This window comes from Pelodiscus sinensis, chromosome 27 (assembly GCF_049634645.1).
Source record: "Pelodiscus sinensis isolate JC-2024 chromosome 27, ASM4963464v1, whole genome shotgun sequence".
NCBI classification, from domain to species: domain Eukaryota; kingdom Metazoa; phylum Chordata; order Testudines; family Trionychidae; genus Pelodiscus; species Pelodiscus sinensis.
In genome coordinates this window covers 12,993,534-13,021,255 of record NC_134737.1, presented here as the reverse complement: position 1 = coordinate 13,021,255, position 27,722 = coordinate 12,993,534, and the positions used below count along the sequence as shown (strand labels likewise).

General features: G+C 50.1%; 1 protein-coding gene across 3 annotated transcripts in view; it reads right to left on the bottom strand.

Annotated features, from left to right (window-relative positions):
- Positions 1-25,547, bottom strand: part of BRPF3 (bromodomain and PHD finger containing 3) — a 53,043-nt gene extending 27,496 nt beyond the window's left edge. The window contains exons 1-4 of one of the 3 annotated variants that reach the window (XM_075910524.1): positions 25,408-25,547; positions 7,199-8,600; positions 2,949-3,105; positions 242-373 (exon numbers count right to left, since the gene is read on the bottom strand). In XM_075910524.1, the coding sequence (XP_075766639.1) occupies positions 242-373; positions 2,949-3,105; positions 7,199-8,583 (1,674 nt within the window). In that variant the 5' untranslated portion in view covers positions 8,584-8,600; positions 25,408-25,547. Of the gene's footprint in view, positions 1-241; positions 374-2,948; positions 3,106-7,198; positions 8,601-14,742; positions 15,044-25,407 lie in introns of those variants that run through there. The other 2 variants (XM_075910525.1, XM_075910523.1) reach the window with 2 other exon arrangements.
- Positions 25,548-27,722: the final 2,175 nt, after the last annotated feature.

Sequence of the window (27,722 nt, the reverse complement as noted above, 5' to 3'; positions counted from 1 at the left end):
CTCTGCCTAGTGCCATCAGTCAGCCTCTCGCCAACAGTGCAAGCCAGCGAGGGTCTGATTTGCAGAGGCACTGACCACCTGTATCTCCCTTCAGCCTCAATGGGAGCTGCACGTGCTCAGCACATGATCAGAACCTGTGCACAGAGAAAAAGAGTGAAAGAAGCTGTTGTGTTGCAACCCCGCCCCCAGCTGCCAGCGGAAAGCTGCACAAGGCTGTAGGAAAGGCCTGGAATCTACCCACCTGCTCCCGTTTGAGTTTCTCTCTCTTACGGATCAGCTCAATGAGCAGCCGCGCTCTCTCCAAATCGTGTCTTAACTTCTGCCAGTACTTCAGTTCCTCCTTCACCGCACTGGTCTTCTCATCCTGCTCCTTCTGCAAAGGGTAAGAAAGGCACATACAAGCTTTCCAGGTGTCTCCGCTGCACTGTATCGGAGGCAGCAAGGCAGGGAGCAGGAGCTGGTGCTGGGGAGAGCTGGCTTAAAAGCCAGTTCCCCCCAGCACCATCTCCACGGGGGCGTGAGTGGACAGGCGAGGCAGAGGCACAGTGGGGGACCCGGCTCATGCCCGGTCCCAGACAGCCGCAGCTCTGCCGTTGGAATGTAGCAAGAGCCTAACAGCTCTCATTGCATTTAAAGAGCAGAGCCACAGCGAAACTTCTTATCGACTAAACGAGTAGTCGATGCAAATTCCATCAACTACACAATTAGCTTGCTAACCACTATTTATCATCCCTACTGTCTACTTAAACACAACAGCAGCCGGATCATGTTAAAACCAGCGTTTGGTCTTATCTATGTGGACAGGTCTAAACTTGGGATGCAAATCTCTCTTCTGCTCCCAGGGGTCCAGCAGCAGGAGCTAGTAATTGCACACATGGGGGAGGGGGGGAGAGAGAGCTTCTGCTCCCAGTTCCTGCTTGCACCCAAAGCTCCCAGCAGCAGAAGGCAGCAGCCATATGTGCGGGGGGGCCGGCTCCTGCTCCCAGCCCCTGCACACAGGGCAGCTAGCTTCTGCTCCCGCCTACCCCCTGCGTGAGGGGGGGCAGGTCTGGCTCCCATCCCCGGCAGGGCTGGAGCAGCCCTCTGCCCATGGCTTAGTCAGTATCAATGGGAGAAAGGAAGTATTGCTATCTCCTTTTTCACAGATGGGGGCCTGAGGCATGGAGAGAATTTCTAAGTTGCCCGAGGTCACACAGGAAGCGTCAGAACTAGGAGCTGAACACAAACCTCCCAAGTTCCAACCCGATCCCTTAACTACACCGCAAGCTTTCCCCTCTTAAAATCCTTTGCTTTTGTCATAACATGTTTATACTGATGTAATTGCCTGAGACAATTGAAAAAAAGACAACCCCAAAATCCTGCAGAAAGGAAGTACTGATCATTTACATGTGTATAGTGTCTTTCACCCAATGACTGCTTACTGAAAACTGTTACATCAACATATTTTGCAATCTCCCACCCTGAATTCATTACTGTAAATTAAAATTTTGTACGAATCCATCAGAAGTCCCTACACAAATCAAGTCTGTGATTTCCACTAAATATGGAAAAAATTCATGTGAACAATATACATATACACACTACATTAGCTGCTTCAGAGGGTAGCCAAGTTAGTTTGATAGGGTACATCTACACTAGCCCCCCTAGATTGATCTAGGGAGGCTAACAAGGGCGACCGAAATTGCAAATCAAGCCCGGGATTTAAATATCCCGTGCTTGATTTGCATGTTCCCAGCCAGTCGCCATTTTAGAAATTGACTAGCCTGAAGTAACTGCCCGCGTCTACACGCGGCAGTGAAATGGGATTCCGATTTAAAGCCCCTAAATCAAATTAGCTGGTAAACCTCATTGCAGGAGGAAAAACCAGCAAGAAAATGGTCTGGTAGCACTTTATAGACTAACAAAACATGTAGATGGTTCGTTTTTTTCATAACTCCAGTCATCTGAAGAAATGGGCTGTGCCCATGAAAGCTCATGATACCATCTACATGTTTCGTTAGTCTATAAAGTGCTACCAGACCGTTTGCACACTACATTGGTTCTGCCTAGAGCAGGGGGCTGGACTGGATGACCTCCTGAGGTCTCTTTCAGCTCTATGATTCTATGATTCTTTGATTCTACATTAGCTGCAATTGTTGGGAGTTTTACAGCATACAAGAACCACTTGACTTCACTAGCTCACCAACTACTGCTGGAACACAGTGACTGTTTAACACTGCACATCAGTTTAGAAGAGGAAGTGAAAAAGGCTCCATCTGATTATTATTTAAATAGGGACATAAGGATTTGAAATTGAAGCTGCAGGAAGAATTATCCAAATTGAAATGTGGCCACAATTCTGAAGCTAACACTTTTTGTCTTGTGAATGGAATCTTTTAGGGCCACTATTTAAGGGTCAGTGCTTGATATTATGATTCACATTGTCACAATCACCAGTGAAGCAGGTCTGAAGAAGTGAATCTGCCCACGAAAGTTCGTCACCTAATAAACTATCTTGTTAGTCTTTAAAGTGCTACACGACTGTTTTTTTTGTTTTAGGGAGTTAGCGGAAGTTGACAAGACAGTTTCTCCTGTCGTCCTCCCACAGTGGGAATACCGCGGAAGTTTGAACTAAGGTATGTTGACTCTAGCTAGGCTATTCACGTAGCTGGAGCTGCACATCTTAGGTTTGCATCCTCCCGTGGTGCAGACCTGGCCTAAAAAGAGCTCTCATTCTCCACTGTAAATACCTGTGAACTGTGAACAGGGTGTTTCTCTAGTTCTGCGCCTTCCAAACCCCTAATGTAATACCCCTGACAGATCTCTGCCAATGCTCAAAGCTGAATTATATCTTTCCCGTTTCTCCTCCCTGCTCCCCTTTCCTGTTTATCCCAGACTTATTTCTCCACCCACACTGCCTTGTTCTCCCATGCTGCTCCAGCCTGTGGTAGAAGAATGAGGGGTGGTACCTGCTCTGCATTTCTTTGGGACTGTAAGTGAGAGTGTAGACGCCGGATCAAAGGGACACCATTTCTCGACTGGCGCTTTAACAGCCAGTAGTTGTGTAGCCGCTGCATAAACTGGTTCTTCCTCTGGAGAGAGAGTCCACTGCAGATTTTATTCAACCTAGAGGAAACAAACCGAGTCAGCAACCAGAGGACCCACACATACAAGCAATCATCAAATGCTATGGACGGTGCATGTTAAGATCTCCTGATCCGGTCCCAGTGCTGCACCATTTCGCAATGTTGTGTCAATATGTATAAAAACTGTACACGTAATTCATGCCAGCCTGTGCCAAGCTGGGGTCTCTAAGCCATGAAGATAGCCATCTCTGCCTTCAGGAATGCAATATTATTTCCACAGCAGCTCTGTGGGAGGCTCTTACCTAACAATAGCCATAGCACGGTGAGACATATCCAGTCACTGGTTCAGCTCCAAGGGAGCAGTTAGCATTATGAAGCGAGGCACACTAGGGAGCAAACTCAAATGAAGTCCCAGGACAGTATTTTAAATGTCTGTAACAATTAGCAGACATTCCTGTGTTTGTACAGTGACCAGCATTTTGGGGACTTGGCCTCCCGACTAGGGCTCCAAGGTGCTGCGGTAATACAAATACACCTGAACCTCCATAATCTAGGTGTCCCTTATGCGGGAACTCTAGCAGGACGCTATGAACCTTGCTGCTTCCCCTCTCCCCTCCAGCTGGGGGAACAGCTGCACAGCAAAGTGCTTCTCCTGATAGCAGAGGGCGGTGCCTGGGAGCGGCAGGGAGGCACCCCTGGGAGCAAGGTGCCAGCTAAGCACCCCACCCCCTTCCCTCTCACGCACCCTCCCTACCTCCTGGATTCTGCTCCAGCATCCTCCCATAGTCCAAAAATTTCCTTAATCCGGCATATCCTGTTTCCCAGGGTTGCTGGATTAGAGAGGTTCAAATATAATAAACAATACATAGTATCTTGGCAATTTCTGAGAGAACATCTTATTAAAATTTCAGGGGCATCTGGCTGCACTTTCCAAGATGTTAAAAGAAAATAGTGCACCACTGCCTCCTCTGTGAGGCTGTCCTGGCAGAAATATACTAGGTACATTCACAGCTGCTATGACAACAATGTGCATGCTTAGGAGCCATAAAGTGAGGAGTCAAACTACGGTGGCTTTAGATCAGCAATGGGCAACCTAGGCTGTGAGTGGGCTGCATGAGTGGCCTCCATCTCAGGGGGCCGACAGACTGTCATAACTGAGACGCTCTCCTGGCATAGGGCAGTTTTGCTCACTGCGCTGGCATCCCTAGAATTGCAGGGGGTGTAAACTGAACCGTAGCAGCGCTGTGATTGGATACAGAGGAAATGCCTGGATCTCACAGTCAGTGGTATGCAACCAGCACACACCTTATTTCACGTGCCCTGGCTTTGTGTGCACGTCAGTTTAGTAATCCCAGTTAAGGATGTTAAGAAGTGGGTAACTGGCTAATGGTGGAGTCGATACAATTTGTATCGACTGCATGATTAGTCAATAGGGAGGTACAATTTGTATCGACTGCACGATTAGTCAATAAAGGGAGGTACAATTTGTATCGACTGCACGATTAGTCAATAGGGAGGTACAATTTGTATCGACTGCACGATTAGTCAATAAAGGGAGGTACAATTTGTATCGACTGCACGATTAGTCAATAAAGGGAGGTACAATTTGTATCGACTGCACGATTAGTCAATAAAGGGAGGTACAATTTGTATCGACTGCATGATTAGTCAATAAAGAGAGGTACAATTTGTATCGACTGCACGATTAGTCAATAAAGGGAGGTACAATTTGTATCGACTGCACGATTAGTCAATAAAGGGAGGTACAATTTGTATCGACTGCATGATTAGTCAATAGGGAGGTATAATTTGTATCGACTGCACGATTAGTCAATAAAGGGAGGTACAATTTGTATCGACTGCACGATTAGTCAATAAAGGGAGGTACAATTTGTATCGACTGCACGATTAGTCAATAAAGGGAGGTACAATTTGTATCGACTGCACGATTAGTCAATAAGGGGAGGTACAATTTGTATCGACTGCACGATTAGTCAATAAAGAGAGGTACAATTTGTATCGACTGCACGATTAGTCAATAAAGAGAGGTACAATTTGTATCGACTGCACGATTAGTCAATAAAGGGAGGTACAATTTCTATTGACTGCACGATTAGTCAATAAAGGGAGGTACAATTTGTATCGACTGCACGATTAGTCAATAAAGGGAGGTACAATTTCTATTGACTGCACGATTAGTCAATAAAGGGAGGTACAATTTGTATCGACTGCACGATTAGTCAATAAAGAGAGGTACAATTTGTATCGACTGCACAATTAGTCAAAAAAGAGAGGTGCTCTGTCTCGGCTCACGCTGGGTCCAGGACCTACCCCAGCTGCAGCTCAGCAGTTTAAATGCAGTAGGAGCAGCCTAGCTCCCACTACATTTAAACTGCAGACCTGCAGCAGAGGTAGTCCCGGAGTTGGCACAAGCTGGGCGACAGAGGCATGTAGATTAGGCTACCCAGCATAGGAAAATGAAGCGGCGATTTAAATAATCGCCGCTTCATTTAAATTAAAATGGCTGCCGCGCTGAGCCGATCAGCTGTTTGTCGGCTCAGCGTGTTAGTCTGGACGCTCCGTGGTCGACAGCAAAGGCATTTGTCGACTGCCCCGTTATGCCTCGTGGGATGAGGTTTACCGGGGCGGTTGACAAATGCCTTCGATGTCGACCGCGGAATGTCCAGACTAGCGCGCTGAGCCGACAAACAGCTGATCGGCTCAGTGTGGCAGCCATTTTAATTTAAATGAAGCGGCGATTATTTAAATCGCCGCTTCATTTTCCTATGCCGGGTAGCCTAATCTACATGCCTCTGTTGCCAGAGGCATGTAGTCTAGACGTACCCTTACATCCCTAAAACCAGTAGGAAAAAACTACGTGGATGGGAACCAGTGGAATCTAGCAACCCTGTGCATGAGTAATGGTAAACAAAATGTCTTGTGGGCCACACACAGAACCCCAATGGACCACATGTGGTAGGTTGCCCACCACTGCTTTAGATCGATAGGAAGCTGCTTTTCACCTAGACCCTGTTCACCCAATGACTTGCAATCACGTCTGAAAGTATTTTCAAGCCTGGTCACATCCCAGCATGGTTTATGGGTACACCCTGCGTGTTATAACTAGAGCTAGGTGACATTTTCCAGTGTAAACTTTTCCTCGCAAATAAACACAGATTCGGGTCAATCAAAATAGTTCACGAATTTGTGTCAGTTTGGGAAAAAATATTTTGGTCAAGAAAAAAATGAAAAAATAATTTGGAAAGATCAAAATGATTTCTGTTGGCATTATGGAAACACGCCCTTTCAATGTTTGATACTAGAGTCCTGACTCAGTTGCCACTGGCTTTCAGAAGGCTTGAGGAACAGGTGCTGATTCCCCTTTTACCTGTAACCCAGGGTTTACGGCACTCACCCAAGATGACCCTGGTTCAAATCCCTTCCCTGCCTCATGTGGGAAGGGACTAGAACGTGGGTGTCCCCCTTCTCAGGTGAGTGCACTCATCACTGGACTCTGGGGTGTTTGAGGGTGAGTCTCTATCAGTCTCTCCTGTTGAAACGGTTCTACTTTGTACAAATAAATATTCAATGAAGCAGGGACTGGAATGCAGGTATCCCCTCCCCACCACCAGGAGACAGCCCAAATCACTCTTGACTCTCTGGCCCAGTGAGAATGAGAAAGCTCCACCCTTAAATAACCAATAGTGCGTAAGTAGGAGGGGAAGACCTGGATCCAAAGCCACGCTTCACATCAGGAAGAAGGATTTGAACCTGTGTTTCCCACATGCTAGCTGAGTGCTCTCATCTGCAGATATACAGGGGGTAGCGGCACCTTCTCCTCAGTTGTTTGAATGCCAGTAGTCCCTAAGTCCCCTTGAGAACCTTGTCTCCTTTGCTTTTATTTTTAAAAATGGTTAAAAAGGACCAAAATCAAAGAAAACATTTTGCTTAACCCATCATGTTTTTTTAAAATTGCCAGCGAACTGAAGTCCAGCCTGTTCACACAGCTCCGGTGTTTGTTAAACATCGCCGGTGTCTGTTTAAAGATTAAAGGGAGGACAGTCCCAGGCCTTAATACAACACTCCCGGCCAGCACCAAGTCTCCACCAGAGAGCATCCATGCCAACACTCACCTGTAAGAAGGGATCTGTGTGACTGTCACCAATGGCATGGATGAACGCCCATCTGCCAGGTCACACACTTCCTTTTTGATCTTCTGCTTCAACTTCACTTTGCTCTTCTTCAAGGATCCCTTGGGGATGCCAATGCTGTCGTCCTCCTCCCTTTCCTCCTTTGGGATGTCCTCCTCCCCTTCGCTGCTAGCAGACACTGGCCCTTTTTTCATTGTCCCAGGTGGGGAATGTGCCCCACAATAAGCTGTCTTGCGCACCGTGAAAGTTGTGCCGTTGATGCTGGTCTCCCTCATGGGCTCTATCTTCATGAAGAGACCGGCCCGCTGGGCACAGGTGACGTGGAAGGCAGTGTAGCAGTTCACCTTATGGCACTGGATCGCAGCTCCCATGCCCTTCTGCTTGCAGATGTAGCAAGTCAGCTTCCAGCGTGCCGGCGGGATGTTGTTTATCCCTTCAATGGGCTCCAGGAACACAGTGTTTGCAAAGCAGACCTCGGGGATCCAGATGGCACAAACAACATGGGCCCAGCGGCCATCGCTGGTCTGCTTGAAGGCTCCACCTTTGTTTGGGCACAGAACACAATCAACCGGGCGCGAAGGGGACTGCAGGCAGCAGCGGCAAAGCCACTGGCCCTCGGGGATGTAGGGAACGCCGTAGCACTCCTGGTGCACAGCCAAGTTGCAGATGTCGCAGAACAGGATAACGTTGCTGTTGTGACACTCGTCATCCATGCAGACGCAGCAGACAGCGTCCTCGTCAATCAGGGACTGCTGGGCCCCATTGTTGCGGCTCTCCAAGTATGACTCCTTCTCCAGCCTATCCACCAGCAGCTCAAAAGCATCGGCAGAAACTGTCCCATAGCCATCGTCCTTCCGCTTCTCGTTGACCATGTCCAGCCATGCCAGATCCTCCTCATCCATGTCATACTCCACCTCTGCATCGAGATCCTCAGAAGGCTTCTCAATGTACCGGTAGTACGCTGCAGGCAGAGGTGGGGCCTCTGGCTGGCTGACGGAATCCATCACCCGGAAGCTGGGCTGGGGTAAGTGGAAAGATGTCCCTGGTGCGTGTTTGGAGCATGACTCTTTCTTTTTGCCTTTACAGGGAGTTTTCTTGGACTTAGAGGGAAACAGGGGCTGTTCGCTGTTTTCCTTGTTGCTGTTGCACTCAGTGATATCCTGGGCCGTCAGCTCATCCTCCGTGATGATCTTCAGGGGATCGTAGATGCTGATGCGATGAAGCCGTCCATCAATATCAACCTCCACTATCCGCTGGGCCTGGGCATATGTCAGAGTCTCCCGAGTGGGTGAGCATTTCAGACTATATGGTGAGGGAGAACGTCTCCCTTCAGGATTCTGCCGGGACCTCCTCCGAGGCTTCCTCATAGCTGCACCTGGAAACCCTGTAACACAAGAGAATACAATTTAAGCCAGCAGCACAGGAAACTATGAACAAGCGCAGATTCAAAACCATACTCCGCACGAGGAGTGAAACACATCCACTAGGGCAGGGGTTCCCAAACTTTTTGACACGGGGTCCAGTAAATCCATTCATGAGCTTTTGGAGGACCAGTAACATTCATGTGCATATTTGCATATTCATTAAGCAAATGATGAATATGCAAATAAGTTGTTTCTGGTCCTCCCAAAGCCCCCAGTGCCAGCTTTAGCAAAGCTTTTGATACAGTCACCCACAATATTCTTGCCAACAAGTTAAGGGAATATGGATTGGATATGGATGGACTGTAAGATGGATACAAAGCTGGCTAGCCCAGGGTTTCCTAAACTTTTTACTTTAATTGGAACCTGGTTTTTTTTTCAGTACTGCTTTTTGCCGCCCAAAACTATAAGCGCGTATAAAAAAAAGAATGAAAAATTGAATAAATTTGCACTGTTTCACTTGGCTGCATCCTCCACCCAGCCAGGGCTGGGGGTGCCTGGCGCTGCATGGGCACTCCAGGAGTCTGGAACACCCTGGCAGCCACGCTGAGGCCTGGCATTTTTTTCCTGCGGACCAGTACCAGCCACGGCCCATAATTTGGGAAACATTGCACTAAGGGCTCAGCTAACTGCAGATTCACTAAAGCACCAAAAGCATTTCCTCCTGGATGGATCCAAGGGGGCGCACATTCACCAGGAGATAGGGCTGCCATTTCTCCAGTTATGCTGTAGCACTGCATACCAAAGCCCCTCCAGGCCTCTGGGCTTTGTTATCTTTTCAGAGGATTGACATACCAATGTACAGCCAGCTGAGAAAGGCTGGAATGAGTTTGACAGCATTTTGTATTGAGCTAACTCTATTGCTTTGCTCAGCTCCCAGGTGGAATTCTCACTAAAACGAATAACATATTGGATGGCATTGTCCATATGTTAATAAATTGATGCTGTACATTGATTTTCCTATGTTCTTGTTCCTGTTATTATCTTTATTTCCAGTAGCACACACAGGGTGTGTCTAGACTACATGCCTCCTTCGACGGAGGCATGTAGATTAGCCAGATCGGAAGAGGGAAATGAAGCCGCGATTAAAATAATCGCGGCTTCATTTAAATTTAAATGGCTGCCCCGATCTGCCGATCAGCTGTTTGTCGGCAGATCGGGGGAGTCTGGACGCGATGCCCCGACAAAGAAGCCTTTCTTCATCGACACAGGTAAGCCTCGTGAAACCAGGTTTACCTGTGTCGATGAAGAAAGGCTTCTTTGTCGGGGCATCGCGTCCAGACTCCCCCGATCTGCCGACAAACAGCTGATCGGCAGATCGGGGCAGCCATTTAAATTTAAATGAAGCCGCGATTATTTTAATCGCGGCTTCATTTCCCTCTTCCGATCTGGCTAATCTACATGCCTCCGTCGAAGGAGGCATGTAGTCTAGACACACCCACAGTGTGCTAGAGATTTTCCAAACTTAGAAACAGGCACTATTCCTGCTCAGGAAACTGGAACTGTTTTTACTCAACAGATGCTGCAGTCAGTGTTCCCTATAAGCTGTGCACTTGTGCGGCCACTGGGAAGAGATTCAAATGCAGCCCAACTCATTAGCAGAACGTCCACAGCTAGTTTTTTTTTTTTTGTTTCTACTGGTGGTGCACAATCACATATGCTTTGGTGCACATAACCAATTATTTCCCACATTAATGGAAAACCCCCACATATGATCAGAGGGAACACTGGCTGTAATACTTCCAAAGCTGGACCAAAAAAAAAAAGGTGAGAATTGTATAGAAGAGGGTTATATACCTAGATCTGCAAGTAATACCCCACTGCAGAGAAAGTAGAAAAGGGAATACTATTTACTCCTTTTCACAACAGAAGAACTAGAAGTCACCAGATGAAATGACTAGGCAGTGGGTTTAAAACAAACAAAAGGAAGTATTTTTTCATACAACGCACAATCAACCTGTGGAATTCTGCCAGAGGATGTTTTGAAGGCCAAGATTATAACAGGGTTCAAAAAAGAGCTAGATAAGTACATGGAGGATAGGTCGGTCCATCAATGGCCATTAGCCAGGATGGGTAGGAATGGCGTCTCTAGCCTCTGTTGGTTACAAGCTGGGAATCGGTGACAGGGGGTAGATCACATAATGATTCCCTGTTCTGTTCAATGCCTCTGGGGCACCTGTCACTGGCGACTGTCAGAAGACAAGACACTGGGCTAGAGTATGGTCGTCCTTATGCAAACATACTACATTATGTGAGTTCTAGCCATGAAACTACATAGGAGAACTTGTCTTTTTTAAGTGGAGTCAGTTCCTTGGCTAAGGCTGCAACCACTTTTTCAGTCAGGGCCTTATTTTCAATCCTTCTGTAAAGCAGTTCGCAAAAATACGCATTTTGCAAATTATGACACAGGCTCAGAGTGCTGCATTAGACATTGCTGCCAGACAATGGTTATGCAATGTGATATGGAAAGGTTTGGAAAAGATTCATCTGGCCAAGAACTGTGGGAAGTTGTCTCCTGGCTCTGGAACATTTCCAGAGTATCTATCGAAAGGGACTGACACTGAAATAGATCAGTAATATGCTCTTCAGTAAGCACAATTCTTGAAGGAATTTGGGAATCCAGGTTTATCCTCCCTTTCTAATACACTCGAACCTCTTTAATTCAGCAATTTTGGGAAAAGGGCTATGCCAGATTATGGGATTTTCTGGACCATGGGTGTTTGCCACAATGAAGGGTAAACAAAGTCGATTACCAAAGCTTTTGTATGTACAAACCATTATCGAGTACTGTATGGCTGTGTCTACATTGGCACCCCTTTCCGGAAAAGGGATGCTACATTGGCACCCCTTTCCGGAAAAGGGATTTCAAGTAGGAATAAGGGATCTTCCGGAAAAGGGATTATTTTCCGGAAAATCGCATCTAGACCAGCGCTTTTCTCCGGCATAACCCCAAGCCGGAAAAAAGCGGCAGCCATGTAAATGCAAATGCCGCGGGGATATTTAAATCCCCCGCGGATTTGCAATTCCGAAGTGTCTCATTAGCATCCTTTTTCCGGAAAGGGGTGCCAATGTAAACACAGCCCATATGTATAACATGTCATAAATAGGGATGTGAACATGTAACCATGTACACGGTTACATGCAGGCTCTCAGTAAACGTGGGAAGCTGGCTTAAAAGCCAGTTCCCGGAGTGCACTGTCTGCCCTCCCTTTCCCACACTCTGCTGCCTCTGATACAGAGGCAACAGTATGGGAGCAGTGGAGGAGGCAGGTGGGAGCCAATAAGTGTGGGAAGTCAGCTTTTAAGCCAGCTCCCCACGCACACCGGCTCCCAGGGAACCCCCTGCGCCCACATGTAACCATGTAATTTTCAGTGATTACACGGTTACTAAATTAAATGCATTTTAACATCCCTAGTCATAAGATAAATCTTATGAACTAGCCAATTAGCCCATCATAAGATGGGATTTTCAGGTCTCTCCTCCACGTCGGCCTTCTCTCCTGAGCCTCCAGTCTCTCGCTCCGTCTCTCTCTCTCTCTCTCCCTCTCTCTCTCTCAGCTCTCCTCCGCCTCCCGCCTCTCTCTCTGTCTCTCTCTTTCTCTTCTCCTCCCTCTCCTGCCTCTCACTCAGGGGACCGTGGAGCCCAAATGAGCTTTTGGGCTCTGCACTCCCTGTGCTGCATGGGGAGTGCAGAGCCCAAACAGCTCCTTGCGCCATTTGCTCCTGCGCGGTGGCCTGGCAGAGCGACACAGAAGTCAGCTGGGCGCCACGACAGGAGGCAAAGAGGGGGCGGGGTGGTGACGTTCACAGCCAGGGAGCAGGGCCTGGAGCCGCTGTCATGCCGCACATCACAGCCCTATCCTCCTTCCCCACCGGCCATGGCACTCGGCTGACTTCTGCGCCACTCAGCCGGGCCGCTGCGAGGGAGCAAGCAGCCATTTGGGCCCCACACTCCCCATGCAGCACGGGCGCCCAGAGGGAACAGCCAGCATTTCAGCGTTACAGGCTCTCAGACATCGGGCTCCTATATCTTATGAATAATCAGCAAATTCATCATAATAATCTTACGAATAATAAAAAAATCATCAGATAAATGAATGTACAATCAGTATCCAATGAATGCGCTGGGGAGAATGAGAGAGTGAGCAATGTTGAGACTACTTGTTCACTAAGGCCAGGAAAGGACTTAACTATTAGTAGTTATCTTTTAAGTTTTGTGTAGGTATGCTGCATGACTAGCAGTCAAGGACAAGTTGCTATTCCGGCACCTACCTACCATCCTGGCTACATACCATACGTAGATTAGAGCTATAGATTACCTTTATAATCCTGCATGCTCCGACGACCAACACAACTGAGCTGAGACTGCAATGTAAACTGGTCTCCAGCCTCACTCTCCGCAATGACAGGTGTTCCCTGTGGAGCACTCCAGAGAGCGAGCGTGTATGTAACTAGTCCTGTGTCTACCTCTGAACATGCCCAATGGGATAAAACTGGCCAAGCAAAGTCAGAGGAAGAATGCAGCCAGATGTAAGGACAAGGCATTCCTTCCTTCTGCTATTCGGTGGGATTCTCAAGGAACAGTGGGTGACGGTGAGGTTTCATTTCAAGGCTCAGGCACCAGCTGGTCAACATGGAACAGGGGAAGAGATAGTGACACATGAAAAGATTCTTTTCCTCCCAAACACTTGTCAAACAGCAACACAATACGTTGAGGGTGATGACTTTTTAACAGGGAGAAACAGAATGGTCTGCCGGAGCCAGAAGATTCATTCAGTGGGAACTGAGGCAGCTGGAGAGAGGAAAGAAAATACCAGGAACAGAACTGCTATGTAGGAGAGAGGTGGGAAAGGCAAGTTGGGAATGTTACTAGGAACTTGAGAAATGCAATGCCAGCGACATGAAAATGAGCTGTGGGAAGAAAAGGCTAAAGAAACAGACCCAGAAAGAAGGGGAGAGGAGAGAAAGACAAACAAACGTGAAAGACTCCTGAAAAGATAAGTGGGCTCCTGGCTTATCTCTTGCTGCACTGGGGGTGTGCGAAGGGCGTGACCTACAACCTCACCCATATTTCATTGAACTATATAAATTCAGCCCTGCTTACAGAATTTGCAGCCATGAAAAACCGTTATATAATGCAATATGTGTTTAGCCCATTGCATGATTTTGGTCTATAAAGAGCCTGATCCTGCAAACACACATTCACAATAGGCAAGAATGAGTAAGGGATCAGGCCCTTGCACAGTAATCAGTTAGGCTATGTCTACATTGCTCCGTTATTTCAGAATAAATGATGTTATTCCAAAATAACACAGTACACATCTATGCACTCGCAGTTATTTGGACTGCTTACTCCAACTCCTGTAACCCTCATTGTACGAGAAGTAAGGGAAGTCTCTCTCAAAATAACTGCTGTGTAGACAGCGCCAAAAGTCGAAATAAGCTATTTCGACTTAAGCTACACAATTAGCGTAGCTCAAGTTGAGTAGCTTATTTTGAGTTTAGCCCTGCTGTGTAGGGCTTAGTTCTGTTGGTGAAAGATAAAGAAGTTCTAGGAGAGATGCTTCTAGCTCTGGAGTATCAATATTGCCGCAGCATGGGGAGTCAAGGTTACAGGAAAGGCTAATGGAGTATTAATCAGTATTAATCATTCATCAGCCAACTGATCAGCTGGTAGCAAAGATGCCAATTTCATTTGTCCTGACAACTTCCAGATGTCTCTAGTTGCTGGACAAGAGAATTTAAAAAAAAATAAAAAAGGATAAGGTATTTTTGTCTACAAATTAAAATACAAGAAAACCATAACTAAAAGCCATCCTCTTAAAATTCAAACAGGTAAAAGCAAACAAGGTGTTCCCTATAAGAAGCTGACAGAAGGGAAAGCTGGCAAGTACGAGCCAACAGCAGTCATTGTTAGTATCACTTCTGGGAAAAACAAGTTGTTACATACATTTTAACAGAACAGAGAAATAGCCTGGGGCAGATTTCACCCTCGATGGACCAGCTATAGAAAGAGCCCAGTCACTAACAGAATGGTAGGATGCGCTGGTTGCCTTATTGAGGCAGTTTGCATATTGCAGGGAGAAACTATGCAAAAGATCTTACTTTGGGAATGGAGCTAAGAAATGCACTCGGCCACTAAGAGTTGTCCCCACAGCAGAGAAAGTTCTCCTTAGTCAACTTCCTTTCCAACTTGTCTCCTGTAAACGAATGGGAACAGAGTCTCTACTGCACATTCCTTTTTAAGTGTTATCGCCTTCCTTTCCCACTGCAAATTAGCCAGGCCTAGAACAAGTTAACTGGAAAACATACAAGGGAGGGTTGAAACACAGAAGAGGAGGATTTCAGCAACACAAGTGAAATAGAAACCTAAAGAATTTAAACAGGCCCCAAGTTTGGAAAAACAGAATCAAATTCTATAACGCATGCAGCTAACTGAACATGCAGCTTCCATGTCCTGAAGACTGTTGTAAACATGTGCATCCAACCTAACCAGTCACAACATTTACCTTCTACTTAAGACCTATTAAAAAAGGGGGAGTTCTCTCAGCATAACTGGCTGTCACAAAACAAGGTTACAAAAACATACAATCACTTAATACTATTCAGAAACATCTAAAAAGTTACTGAAGCATCTAAAAAGTTAATGAAAGCAGAGTTGCTGGGCCAGAGAGGGCAGCTGAACCCCAAAAGGGCCAGGATGCCAGTATAACCAACTGTTGCGTCCCGTCTCTGAATCATGGCTCCAAAACAATAAAACAATCTGAAACAAAGCTAGCCAAACACAGCAGCTTCGCCGACTGCAGCTTCACCTACATTAAAGGAAATTGCTATTCTAATTCTTCAGACCTCCTAGCACCTTGTAAAATCCGTCATGGTCACAAACAAGTGCTCCAAAGGGTGTCCATGTGTACCAAAACAGTTGTTTTCAGTACGGCTAAATATGATAACATACTGTGCTGTTTTAGTTCCAGCATGAACCACGGTTGCCAGTGTAATAGTACAAAGGTCCAAACACTGCTATTTTTACTGAACCATGATGCACAGGTAATGTTTCACAAATCACCCATATCGCTCTACTTCTGGGAACTGAGGGCTAGGTACCTAGAGAGCACCACAACGGAACCAAATAGCATGGCCATTATTAAGCACACATGGAACCATTTGTTTTTAACTCATTACTACCCACTAGTACATTCAGGAGCAGTTTCATTCTCAAGTATAAACGTGGCCTGCAGCCTCAACCAGAGACCCAAGTGCCATCCTGATTCACATCTATTAAATGCTGGATTTACCATTCCAGAATTTCAAAGCTATTTTTCAGGGCTGCCAGGCCTTACTTCACCCACCCTCCATGCTCCTTCTGCACCCTGCTTATTCTATTCTACTCCTTTCCTACGACACCTAGTCCTTCCTTGCCGCCATAAAATATTTCTCTTTCAATGCTGTTGCCACATTACTTCCTAATTCCCATCCCAGTGACATCATGTCACATTCTACTGGTCCTTCTGAAGCCATTCCACCATGCTCACAATGAAGTCCGCCATCCCCAGCATTGGCAACTCAGAATATCTTTGCTAATCCGTTTCCAGTGCCACCAAGCTTCAATCCTTGCTTAGCTGGCTGCAGGTCTCACTTTGCCTCCACTCCATTTCCAGAGTAACCAAGCCACAACCCTTCCACTTTGCCTTTACAATATCCCCCAGATTCCTTTTCTAGCAACGTACTTGCCATCCGCCTACATGTCAGCCACTTTCTCCTCTTCGTCCACCTGCAGCCTGATGCTGCCCCTCCCTCGCCCCGCAGAGCTACTCATGAAGGTCTGATCCACCACCTCTATCCAGCAGGACTGAAAAGAACACAGACCTGTATGAATTGTGTAATGGAGGGGGAGGTCAAATGCATGAAACAGCATTGTGTGTTATGCCTATATGATTGGATTGGCTGATGTGGAGAGAATTAAGTTGGTTTAAGAATGGATGTCATGGAGTGAGAGGCCTTCAATGAGTGGGGGTGGAGTACCAGGGTGCTCCACAGTGCGTACGGGTGCCATCTGAGTGGGTGCATCACGGAAAACAGAACGGTGTCCTGGGAGGAGTTATGTTTTATGACAAATTTGGGTCCTGCCTTTGAGAGGTTCTAATCTGGACATCTGTTCCCTCTGATAAATGTCTCAGGCTGGCCGATAAGGTTGCACAATCCTGTCATCAGCTGAGGATAGGGGGGCTCCAGGCCAGCACAGACTCTGAGAGCTTAGACCCCTTAATTCTTGTGTTGGTGAGCAGGGGAAGAGCAGGCAAAAAGGAAACACCAAGCGCTGACTGTAAATCAAAGCCAAGATGTCACACTCTGGTTCCTTTGGTTACACCAAATAATCATGCTCAGGAGAAAAAGGCATTGGTGAACAAAAGCAACAGCAGCCTCCGTGCTATTCAATACAGGGTCAGTGGCTAAAGAAATTAGTATCATCCAGGATTCAATAACAGATGAGGCCCCCGACTTTGTATGCAGAGAGTGAACGGCATGGCAGGATTAGTGCTGGCACATTTGATTCCAGCTGATCGGCTCAGCATGAAACAAAAAGGTACCAAAGAAGAGGTGAGGTTGCTTATTGCATTTGACCTCAAATGCATCTCCCCTACTACAGTAAGATCTGAGCCTAGAAGCTGATGCATGAGTTCTGGGAGGGGATTCCAACAGCTTGGGTGTGGAGCTGCTCTATGCTGATCCAGAAATCCTCTGTGGGAAGATCAAGTTCCTTATCACAATGGCAGGAGAGCAGTGGTTCCCAAACTTTTTGGCTTTTTGATTTTTGAAAAACCCTCAGGCCCTTCCCCCAAATAGCAGCAAAACTTGTTGAACAAAAAAAAAAAAAAGGAAAAAAGGAACTGAACAGGGCAGCAAAACTTGATGGGGGGGAGGCTGGGTCACTTCGCACCCTCCCTGGAATTTCTTTATGCCCCCTCAGGGGGCACGCCCCCCAGTTTGGGAACCCATGCACGAGAGTTACTGATGATGCTCTATAATTTCAATATCCCCTCAGAGGAGGGTTTTTCTGGCTCATTCCAGAATATCATGCCAAGAAAACTGCCCTACATAATTGCAAGCTCCATTCATAAGGACACCCTGGATCTTGCAGCTGGGGGGAAGAGGCTACGACAGCGGAGGGCAGCCTGCAGCTCATAGGCCACATGCGACTCATTTTGGGGTCCTATGTGCAGCCTTCAAGACATTTTTTTTTACTGTTGCCCACACGCAGGGTTGTCAGATTCTGCTGGTTTCCAACCGTGTAGGTTTTTCCCCACCAGTGTTACTAAAGTGACACACACATAAAGCAAGGGCATGTGAAGCGAGGTGCAGGCTGATTGCACACTACATAGACTGTGAGAGCCTTTGCATCCAACCGAAGTGCTGCTGTGGTTCAGTCGGCACCATCCGCAAATCTAGATACACAAGCATGGTTCAGAAAACTACCCTATCCCGGGAGACCGTCTTGGTTGCAACAAACTTCCAAGCCCGCTGAGATGAGGGAAGGCCACTCATGCAGCACACATGCCTAGGTTGCCTGTTGCTGGGTTAGAATTTCCTCTGTCACGGGACAACCGCAGGCTCCTTCAATTTGAGATCAAGACGTGCCATCCCACTGGGATGATGATGGTTTGCCCTAGAGCAGCGGTTCTAAACCCATGGGCTGTCTGTGGACCAATCAGCAGTGTGGATGCGGCCCACATAACACACAGAGAGTTGCATATACAGTCCACAATGGTAAACAGATTGACACGCACTACCCTAGAGGCTGATGGAACTAGTGAGTTTCCAGGTTTTGAGGCAGAAGGCTGCTCTTCCAACAGACCACTCTGTTTGTAGCCGAGTGAGACTTTATAACAATCTTTTTCCTCCACACTGACAGTGACCCCTAAAGGCCCCCTCTCTCTCTGTTATCTTTGGCTTCCCAAATTACTTTGGTGAACTGTCACAGGCCAAGCAAAAAGGGAGAGTGCCAAAGCACTGGAAGCAGAAGTCTAAAACTGAGCCTGAGTGACTGTTGCATGCACAGCTCTTAAGATCATATACCATGGCTGTGCTAAGAAATGTTTCCTCGCTTCCACCATAGCATCTGCAATGTCTCGCACAGCAAATCTGTTCCAAGTGACACTGACAGCTTGGTGAATCCTCATTGCCTCCACTCGGATGCCAACTTGAGTTTCTCTTGAAAAGTTTCCACGTTACTTTCCAAACGTGAGCAATTTTGTTTGCACTGGGTTATCCTGTCTTAAGAGGGCCCATACCCCTGCCTCTTCAGCGGTGGCGCGACCAGTATTGCTTGCTGAGATTGTGGAGACTTTGGCTACGGCTACATTGTAGCTTTCTTCTGGAAAAGCTTATGCAAATGAAGTGAGTCGTGGAAAATCACCACACTTCATTTGCATAATTAATTAGTAGCCGCTTTTGCGCAAGGAACGAGGAACGGCTCTTGTGCAAGAGAGGGTTTTTGCGCAAAAAGGAGCTGTCTACACAGCTCCTTTCTGTGAAAAAGCCTCTTGCACAAAAGCAGCTGCTAATTAATCATGCAAATGAAACACGGCGATATTCCACGCTGCGCTTCATTTGCATAAGCTTTTCTGGAAGAAGGCTACAGTGTAGCCGTAGCCTTTAGGTCAGCTTCGGGTTACAACCCAAAATCTGGACGCTTGAAACAGCTGGCAGGTGAACATCAGTGGAGAAGCTGCATCCACTTGGATCAAGATCGCCCATGTTTCAGCGCCACGCTCAAGAAATGAAGTTTAACTGGTTAAACCTTCACATCCCTAGTGCGTATGAGACACTCCTCAAAGAGGGTAAGGGAGGTGACATGGGCTGCACTGTATTCAATACACTGAAGAGACACAGCCCTACCTCTCTATCAGGTGTGACCAAGAGACAGCAGCTAAACACATTCTCTGTGCTTAGATGAACTTGGGACTGGAGTGAGTATTAGCTGGTGCAATCCAACCCAGACAAGACTGAGATAATGTTGGTGGGCTGCAGGAAGCAGCTGGGATTGTTTAGGGGTCTTATTTTAGCACCCAATATCCACAAAGTGCAAGACATGGGCTCCACTTGAGGCTGTTATATCCTGAGCTGCTCTGGACCACCCAAAGTAGCAGATGGGGCCAAGCGGGCACTACACCTGCAAGTCAGTGCGACATTTTCCCTGCGAATGGAGTCTGCTGCAATTTTCCATGCCACAAAGATAAGACTGCTGGAATGTGCTCTCTGTGGGGTTGCATGCTCAGACCATTCAGACACTGCAGCTCTGCAGAATCCTGCAGCCCACTGATTAAGCGGAGTTGCACAGTGGGAACACATTTAATCAGCACCCTATGATCAGAACTGACCTCCAATAAGCTTCCAGGTGGAATTCAAAGTGTTGGCTTTGCCTACAAAGCCCTGATTGGTTTGGGACCTGGTTACCTGAGAGATGCCTTGTTCTCCATGACAGAGTGTTGGAAGTGAGACCAACAAAGATGTTTTTTACCTGCTGTGCCTTTGACATAAAGAAAAGAAGCTGTTTCAGGGCATTCTCTGTGAAGGGGCCTCAGTTTTAGAATTCAGTCCCAACCTTGATCCACCAGAGCCCAGATCTGTTAACCTTCTGAGTACAATGAAAATCCCAACTTTTTCACTATTTCTAAAGCAGCTTAGAAAGACACAGACTGATGTAGTTATAAAACAAGTAGTCCTGTAGCACCTTAGGGTGTGTCTACACTGCATTCCTCTTTCGAGAGAGGAATGCAAATGCAGCCGAGCGAAATTGCAAATGAAGTACGGATTTTAATTTTCCATGCTTCATTTGCATAATGGCGTCTGGGCACTTTTCCAAAATGCCCTATTTCGAAAAAAAAAAACCTTCTTTCGAAATAACCCTTAAACCTCATTTTTTAAGGCGTAAGGGTTATTTCGAAAAAAGGGTGGTTTTTTTAAATAACCCCATCTACACAGAGGGTTTTTTTTTGAAATAGGGCATTTTGAAACAGCGCCCGGACGCCATTATACAAATGAAGCACAGGAAATTCAAATATGCTCTTCGTTTGCAATTTCACTTGGCTGCATTTGCATTCCTGTATCGAAAGAGGAATGCAATGTAGACCTTAGGCTACGTCTACACTGAAGGCTTCTTGCGCAAGAACTGGTTTGTACAAGAATTCTTGTGCAAAAAATCTTTCACAAGAGCGCGTCCACACTGCCATGTGCTTTTGCGCAAGAGCGTCCATGACAGTGTGGACACTCTCTTGCACAAGAAAGCTCTGATGGCCATTTTAGCCATAGGGGCTTCTTACGCAAGAAAATCATGTCGCCTTTCTACACTGCCCTCTTGTGGAAGAGCTCTTGCGCAAGAAGGCTTATTCCGTGTGGGGAAAGGAATAACTCTTCCGGAAGAAGCCCTGTTTTCCGATGCTTTACTGTAAATTTACTTGCACAAGAACGCACGTGCAGTGTAGACACCTGGCAAGTTTTCATGGGCAAAACCCACTTCCTCGAGATCTCAAGATCATCTCACCTGAAAAAGTGGGATTTGCGCATGAAAGCTCATGATACTATATATATATGTGCAGGACTTGACAAACGGCAGTGAAATCTGCTCCCAAGCCCCGCACTGCGTATGCGCAAGACCTGCATTGCACATATGCGCACCACCGGTGAACGGGGCGACCGGCTGATATCTACTCACCACAACACAGGCAAGTAGATTCAGTGATTTGTCGAGCCCTGTATATATGTTAGTCTCTAAGGCCATGTCTATACCATGCGGAAGATCAACGGTGGCAACGTCGATCTTCTGCGATCTTCTGAGGTTCGCATTAGCGGGTCTAGTGAAGACTAAGGATGTTAAGAAGCGGGTAACTGACTAATTGTGTACTTGATACTAAGCGAGTCCACGATTAGTCGATTAGCGGCTCTGCTGCGGCTCTGCAGTTTAAATGTAGTAGGAGCCAGGGGCACAGGTAGCCCAGCTCCTATTACATTTAAACTGCAGAACTGCAGCAGGGGTAGGTCTTAGATCCAGCGCGAGCCAAAGCTGCTGAGACCCAGACCTAACCTGCTGCGGCTCTGCCTTTTAAATGTAGTAAGAGCTGCCCAGAGGCGCAGCGAGGTAGGTCTGGGACCTGGCACAAGCTGGGACTCAGCAGCCCCGGCTCACGTCAGGTCCCTGACTGCTGCGCCTCTGCCTTCCCCATCCCTTCCGCACTGCAGAGAGGGTGCTGGGAGGAACTGGCTTTTAAGCCGGCTCCTCCCAGCACTAGCTCCTGCTTCCCCCCTTCTTGCTGCCTCTGCTATAAAGGCAGCCAGGGGGGGGGACACCAATAGTCAACTAATCAACAACTCTTTTACATCCCTACTGAAGACACGTTAATTCCAACTGAGAGGGTGCTCCTATCAACACCAGCAGTCCTGTTCCTATGAGGCATAAGGGAAGTCAACAGGAGCACTTGCTCCTGTCGACCTCCTGCTGTGTGGATGGCACCAAAAAGCGATTTAAGGTACTTTGATTCCAGCTAAGTAATTAACATAGCTGGAGTTTTGTATCTTAATTTGAACTGCTCTCCTAGTGTAGACCTGGCTTAAGGTGCCACAGGACTTTTAATTGTTTTTAATGTTACACACTACCCCTCTGATGTAGTTACAGTTATGGGAAGTGCCTTGTTTATGTTAGTCTATATTGTGGTTTTTAATTTTCCAGAGCACTCGATGGGCACCTATAAATAAATCAATAAATGCCACAAAGAAATAATCCTCAATGCCTTCAAGTCACGCTTCTGCGTCATCTTGTCACCATACAGCATTCTTTTCTCATGGCAACCAGACTTAACACCAGCCATGCCTGTCCACCTAATCACATGCCTTATACAGTGCCCACGAACGCACCTACCAGACGCATGTCAACCAAGTCCTACTCTTTACCAAGGACAAACACACACTGTATTTGCAGATGGCTTGGACTGAAGTAGACAAGGAACTGTGTCTAGGCTCAGCAGTACAGCTGCATGCCCTAGATCTGGTCAGAGCATGCAGTGAATTTTATCAAGTCTCATCAATTTTATCAAGTATCCACCATGCCAGTGATAATGCACGCAGAGAGTTAAGACAGGCCTCAGCATCAGATTCCTGTAAGCTGCATGGTTGAGCAGCTGTGCAGTTGCCTATTTAGCGCCATACAGGGGCTCAAGGAAGCCGAACAAGCAAGGGACCTGTAGTGCCCTCCAACCAACCAGGGCTGCTGGGCTCCAGCCTGGACCTGCCATAGGCAGTCCAGTTCCGACCTGGCTCCTGCTGCAGGATCCTGGTCCTGGTCCTGATCCTGCCACAAGAAGAAGTTGGGGCAGGGGACTCTGGCTCCCATCTGGCCATGATGGCCCATCTCCAGCCCTGATCCTGCCACAGACTGAAATCCCCATTCAGCCACGGCTGTGGTGCCCCAGCTCCATGTGGCCACGGTGGCCCAGCTGCAGTGCCCGAGCCCCCATATGGCCATGGCAGCCTGGCTCCAGCCCCTATCCAACCATGGCAGCCCCTGGCAGGGGGGGGGGTGCATGCAGTGAGCTGTGCCAGGTCTCAGCACCCCCCCTAGGCACAGGGGTCAGTTCCTGGCAGGGGGGCGGTGCATGCAGTGAGCTGTGCCAGGTCTCAGCACCCCCCCCCCCAGGCACAGGGGGTCAGTTCCTGGCAGGGGGGCGGTGCATGCAGTGAGCTGTGCCCGGTCTCAGCACCCCCCCCCCCCCCCAGGCACAGGGGGTCAGTTCCTGGCAGGGGGGCGGTGCATGCAGTGAGCTGTGCCAGGTCTCAGCACACCCCCCCCCCAGGCACAGGGGGTCAGCCCCTGGCAGGGCGGTGCATGCAGTGAGCTGTGCCCGGTCTCAGCACCCCCCCTAGGCACAGGGGGTCAGCCCCTGGCAGGGCGGTGCATGCAGTGAGCTGTGCCCGGTCTCAGCACCCCCCCCCTAGGCACAGGGGGTCAGTCCCTGGCAGGGCGGTGCATGCAGTGAGCTGTGCCCGGTCTCAGCACCCCCCCTAGGCACAGGGGGTCAGTCCCTGGCAGGGGGCGGTGCATGCAGTGAGCTGTGCCCGGTCTCAGCACCCCCACTAGGCACAGGGGGTCAGTCCCTGGCAGGGCGGTGCATGCAGTGAGCTGTGCCAGGTCTCAGCACCCCCCCCCCCTAGGCACAGGGGGTCAGTTCCTGGCAGGGCGGTACATGCAGTGAGCTGTGCCCGGTCTCAGCACACCCCCTAGGCACAGGGGGTCAGTCCCTGGCAGGGGGCGGTGCATGCAGTGAGCTGTGCCCGGTCTCAGCACCCCCCCTAGGCACAGGGGGTCAGTCCCTGGCAGGGGGCGGTGCATGCAGTGAGCTGTGCCCGGTCTCAGCACCCCCCCTAGGCACAGGGGGTCAGTCCCTGGCAGGGCGGTGCATGCAGTGAGCTGTGCCCGGTCTCAGCACCCCCCCTAGGCACAGGGGGTCAGTCCCTGGCAGGGGGCGGTGCATGCAGTGAGCTGTGCCCGGTCTCAGCACCCCCCCTAGGCACAGGGGGTCAGTCCCTGGCAGGGCGGTGCATGCAGTGAGCTGTGCCCGGTCTCAGCACCCCCCCTAGGCACAGGGGGTCAGTTCCTGGCAGGGCGGTACATGCAGTGAGCTGTGCCCGGTCTCAGCACCCCCCCTAGGCACAGGGGGTCAGTCCCTGGCAGGGCGGTGCATGCAGTGAGCTGTGCCCGGTCTCAGCACCCCCCCTAGGCACAGGGGGTCAGTCCCTGGCAGGGGGCGGTGCATGCAGTGAGCTGTGCCCGGTCTCAGCACCCCCCCTAGGCACAGGGGGTCAGTCCCTGGCAGGGCGGTGCATGCAGTGAGCTGTGCCCGGTCTCAGCACCCCCCCTAGGCACAGGGGGTCAGTCCCTGGCAGGGGGCGGTGCATGCAGTGAGCTGTGCCCGGTCTCAGCACCCCCCCTAGGCACAGGGGGTCAGTCCCTGGCAGGGCGGTGCATGCAGTGAGCTGTGCCCGGTCTCAGCACCCCCCCTAGGCACAGGGGGTCAGTTCCTGGCAGGGCGGTACATGCAGTGAGCTGTGCCCGGTCTCAGCACCCCCCCTAGGCACAGGGGGTCAGTCCCTGGCAGGGCGGTGCATGCAGTGAGCTGTGCCCGGTCTCAGCACCCCCCCTAGGCACAGGGGGTCAGTCCCTGGCAGGGGGCGGTGCATGCAGTGAGCTGTGCCCGGTCTCAGCACCCCCCCTAGGCACAGGGGGTCAGTCCCTGGCAGGGCGGTGCATGCAGTGAGCTGTGCCCGGTCTCAGCCCCCCCCCGGCAGGGCGGGGCTCAGGGCGCTGCGCCAGGCCCGCGGGCGCGCTGGCTTGTAGTTTTTCCAGCATTCCCGAGCCCTTGAGCGGGGAAAGCCCCTCCTCCCCTCACAATGGGAGCACGGGGAGCCGGATCTCCGCCGCCATTGGCGGCTGCCGCGTTCCATCCTCCCGCGGCGGCCAATGGGAGCGCGGCGCCTGTGTCAAGCACCGAGGGGCGGGCCCCGCTCCCGCCTCGACCAATGGCGTGGGAGAAGGTGGGCGGGGCCACCCCGTTCTGGGGGACAAGATGGCGGGGGGGTTGTTGCCCCAGCTCCCCCCCAGCCACCCCTCCCTCCTGCCGCCCCCGCCACAAGGCGCCGCGGAGGCGGCCGCACCCCCCCTCCACCCCCCTCCCTGCCCGCCCCCCGGGCCCCCGCCCCCCCCCGCGCCGGGCCCCGCGTTACCTGGCCGCGCCGCCGCCTGCTCCTCCCGCCTGGCCGAGGCGGCTCCGGCTCCCGCGGGGGGGGAGCTCGCAGCGCGGGGGGGGCAAGATGTCCGCTGGGTCGGGTCCGCTCCGCCGCTGCCGCCTCAGCGCCGCCCCCCGCCGCGGCGGCTCCGAGCCCGGCCCCGCTGCCGCGCCCGGGGGCCCCGCGCGCTCCGCCGCGGCTGCTGGTGCGGGGGGGGGGGGGGAAGCGGCGAGAGGCGGCGGCGGGGGGGGGGGGGGGACAAGATGGAGGCGGCAGCGCAGCCCGGCCGAGCGGAGAGGGAAGGAGGCAGCGAGCGAGCGCGGCGGGCGGGCGGGGGAGGGGGCTGCAGCAGCTTCGCTCCCCCCCACAGGCAGGGACCGCCCCCCCTCGCTCCCCCCTCCCCGGACACCACAGTGCGGGAGGCCCGGGGGCAGCGGCCTCTGGGGGGGGAGGGGAGCCGAGCGCAGACTGCCCGCCTCGAGCGCCCCCTCCCCCACGGGGGGGTGCCCTGCCGCTGAAGGGGGGCGGCCTGGGGGTGACCCCCCCCCCCACGGGGCTGATGTATTGAAAGGGGGCAGCCTAGAGTCACCCCCACTGGGCTGAATGGGGGGGGTTCCCCTCTGCCTGAAGTGTGCTCAAGGGGGCCCCCCATGGGGCTGACGTATTGAAAGGGGGCAGCCTAGGAGTCACCCCCACTGGGCTGAATTGGGGGGTTCCCCTCTGCCTGCAGTGTGCTGAAGGGGGGCAGCCTGGGGGTGACCCCCCCACTGGGCTGACGTATTGAAAGGGGGCAGCCTAGGAGTCACCCCCGCTGGGCTGAATTGGGGGGTTCCCCTCTGCCTGAAGTGTGCTCAAGGGGGCCCCCCCACGGGGCTGACGTATTGAAAGGGGGCAGCCTAGGAGTCCCCTCCACGGGGCTGAATTGGGGGGTTCCCCTCTGCCTGCAGTGTGCTGAAGGGGGGGCAGCCCAGACATTACCTCTACTGGGCAACCCTTAGGGGTTCCCCTGCCTCATGTGCTGAAGGGGGGGGGCAGCCTGCGAGAGACCCCTACCCCTTATATTGAGCTGGAGGGTTACACTGCTGAAAGGGGCAGACTAGGGTGTGACCTGCCTGCAGTGTGTTGAAGTGTGTGTGGGGGGGGGGGGGGAGAGAATGACCACCTCATATCCCACTGGAGGTGGGTGTGCTGAAGGAGTACAGCCTGGGGTGTGTGGTCCCCCCCACCCCAGTGTGAAAAAGTGAAGGGCAACGACTCCTAACCTCATATCTTGAGAGGGGTTGGGGTATCCCTTCTCCAGCTTTCTGAAGCTGGGGAGCAGCCTTGTAGGTGAACCCCATTCTCATCTACTGACAGGAAGTATCCTCACACCCTCACAGCTGAAGGGGGGTGTTCCAGCCTGGAGATGTCACTACAATCCCCATATACTGATTGACAGCCTTAGGGTGTGACAAGTTATCTTCCCACATGGCTACCCAACAACCTGGGGTTGTGTCTCTTCCCACTCCTCTCAAAATATGCTGTCGGGTCAAGCCTGATTTTTGTGCTCTGTGTGCTGACTGCTCAGCTTCCCACGTGCACCTGTTCCCAACCTTTCTGTTTCTTAAGGTTACCTAGATTAAACAAATGGTCCGAACAGTACAATCCACATCTATTTTGTAGCGCAATGTTTATACATTCACCTAAAGTATTGGGGAGTTAACACCAGAACATCACTGAGAGTAAGAGTAATTAAGGCTTGGGCAAAGGAGAAAATAGGTATTGAGCTGGAAAGTTGGAGAGGTAGACCAAACATTTCTAATATATGGTACGCCCTATAAAAAGTATCCCATGGACATCCTATCACCCAGTAATGATTGTGCGTATATTCCATACAGGGATACTAGTTTATAAAATTAACTGCAAAATAGATTGCATTTCAATAAAATAGAAATGAAAATTTTCATGATTCCCCCCCCCTCCATTTTCTGACCAATTCTGAGTTTTAGCTTTTATTGTGAATTAGCAGTGGAATATGAGTAGCAGCATCTGACATTTAACTTTGCAATGCACTCATGATCCAAGGACCCCAATTTAAGGAAACTGTTTAATGTTATAGAAAAGGATATCCATGATTTAGCGTATCAACTGCAAAATTTAAGCCAACTTTCTTTTCCAAGCCCTGGGTCAATGCATTCTTAAAAAAAAACCCCAGCAACATGCTGGAACTCACAATTCTTCGGTAAAAAGCTGGGTTATAAGCTACACTTGGATCAGTGCATCAATGGGAGCTGTGGAAATAAAGGTTACAAAACTATCAATTTTAGTGGAAT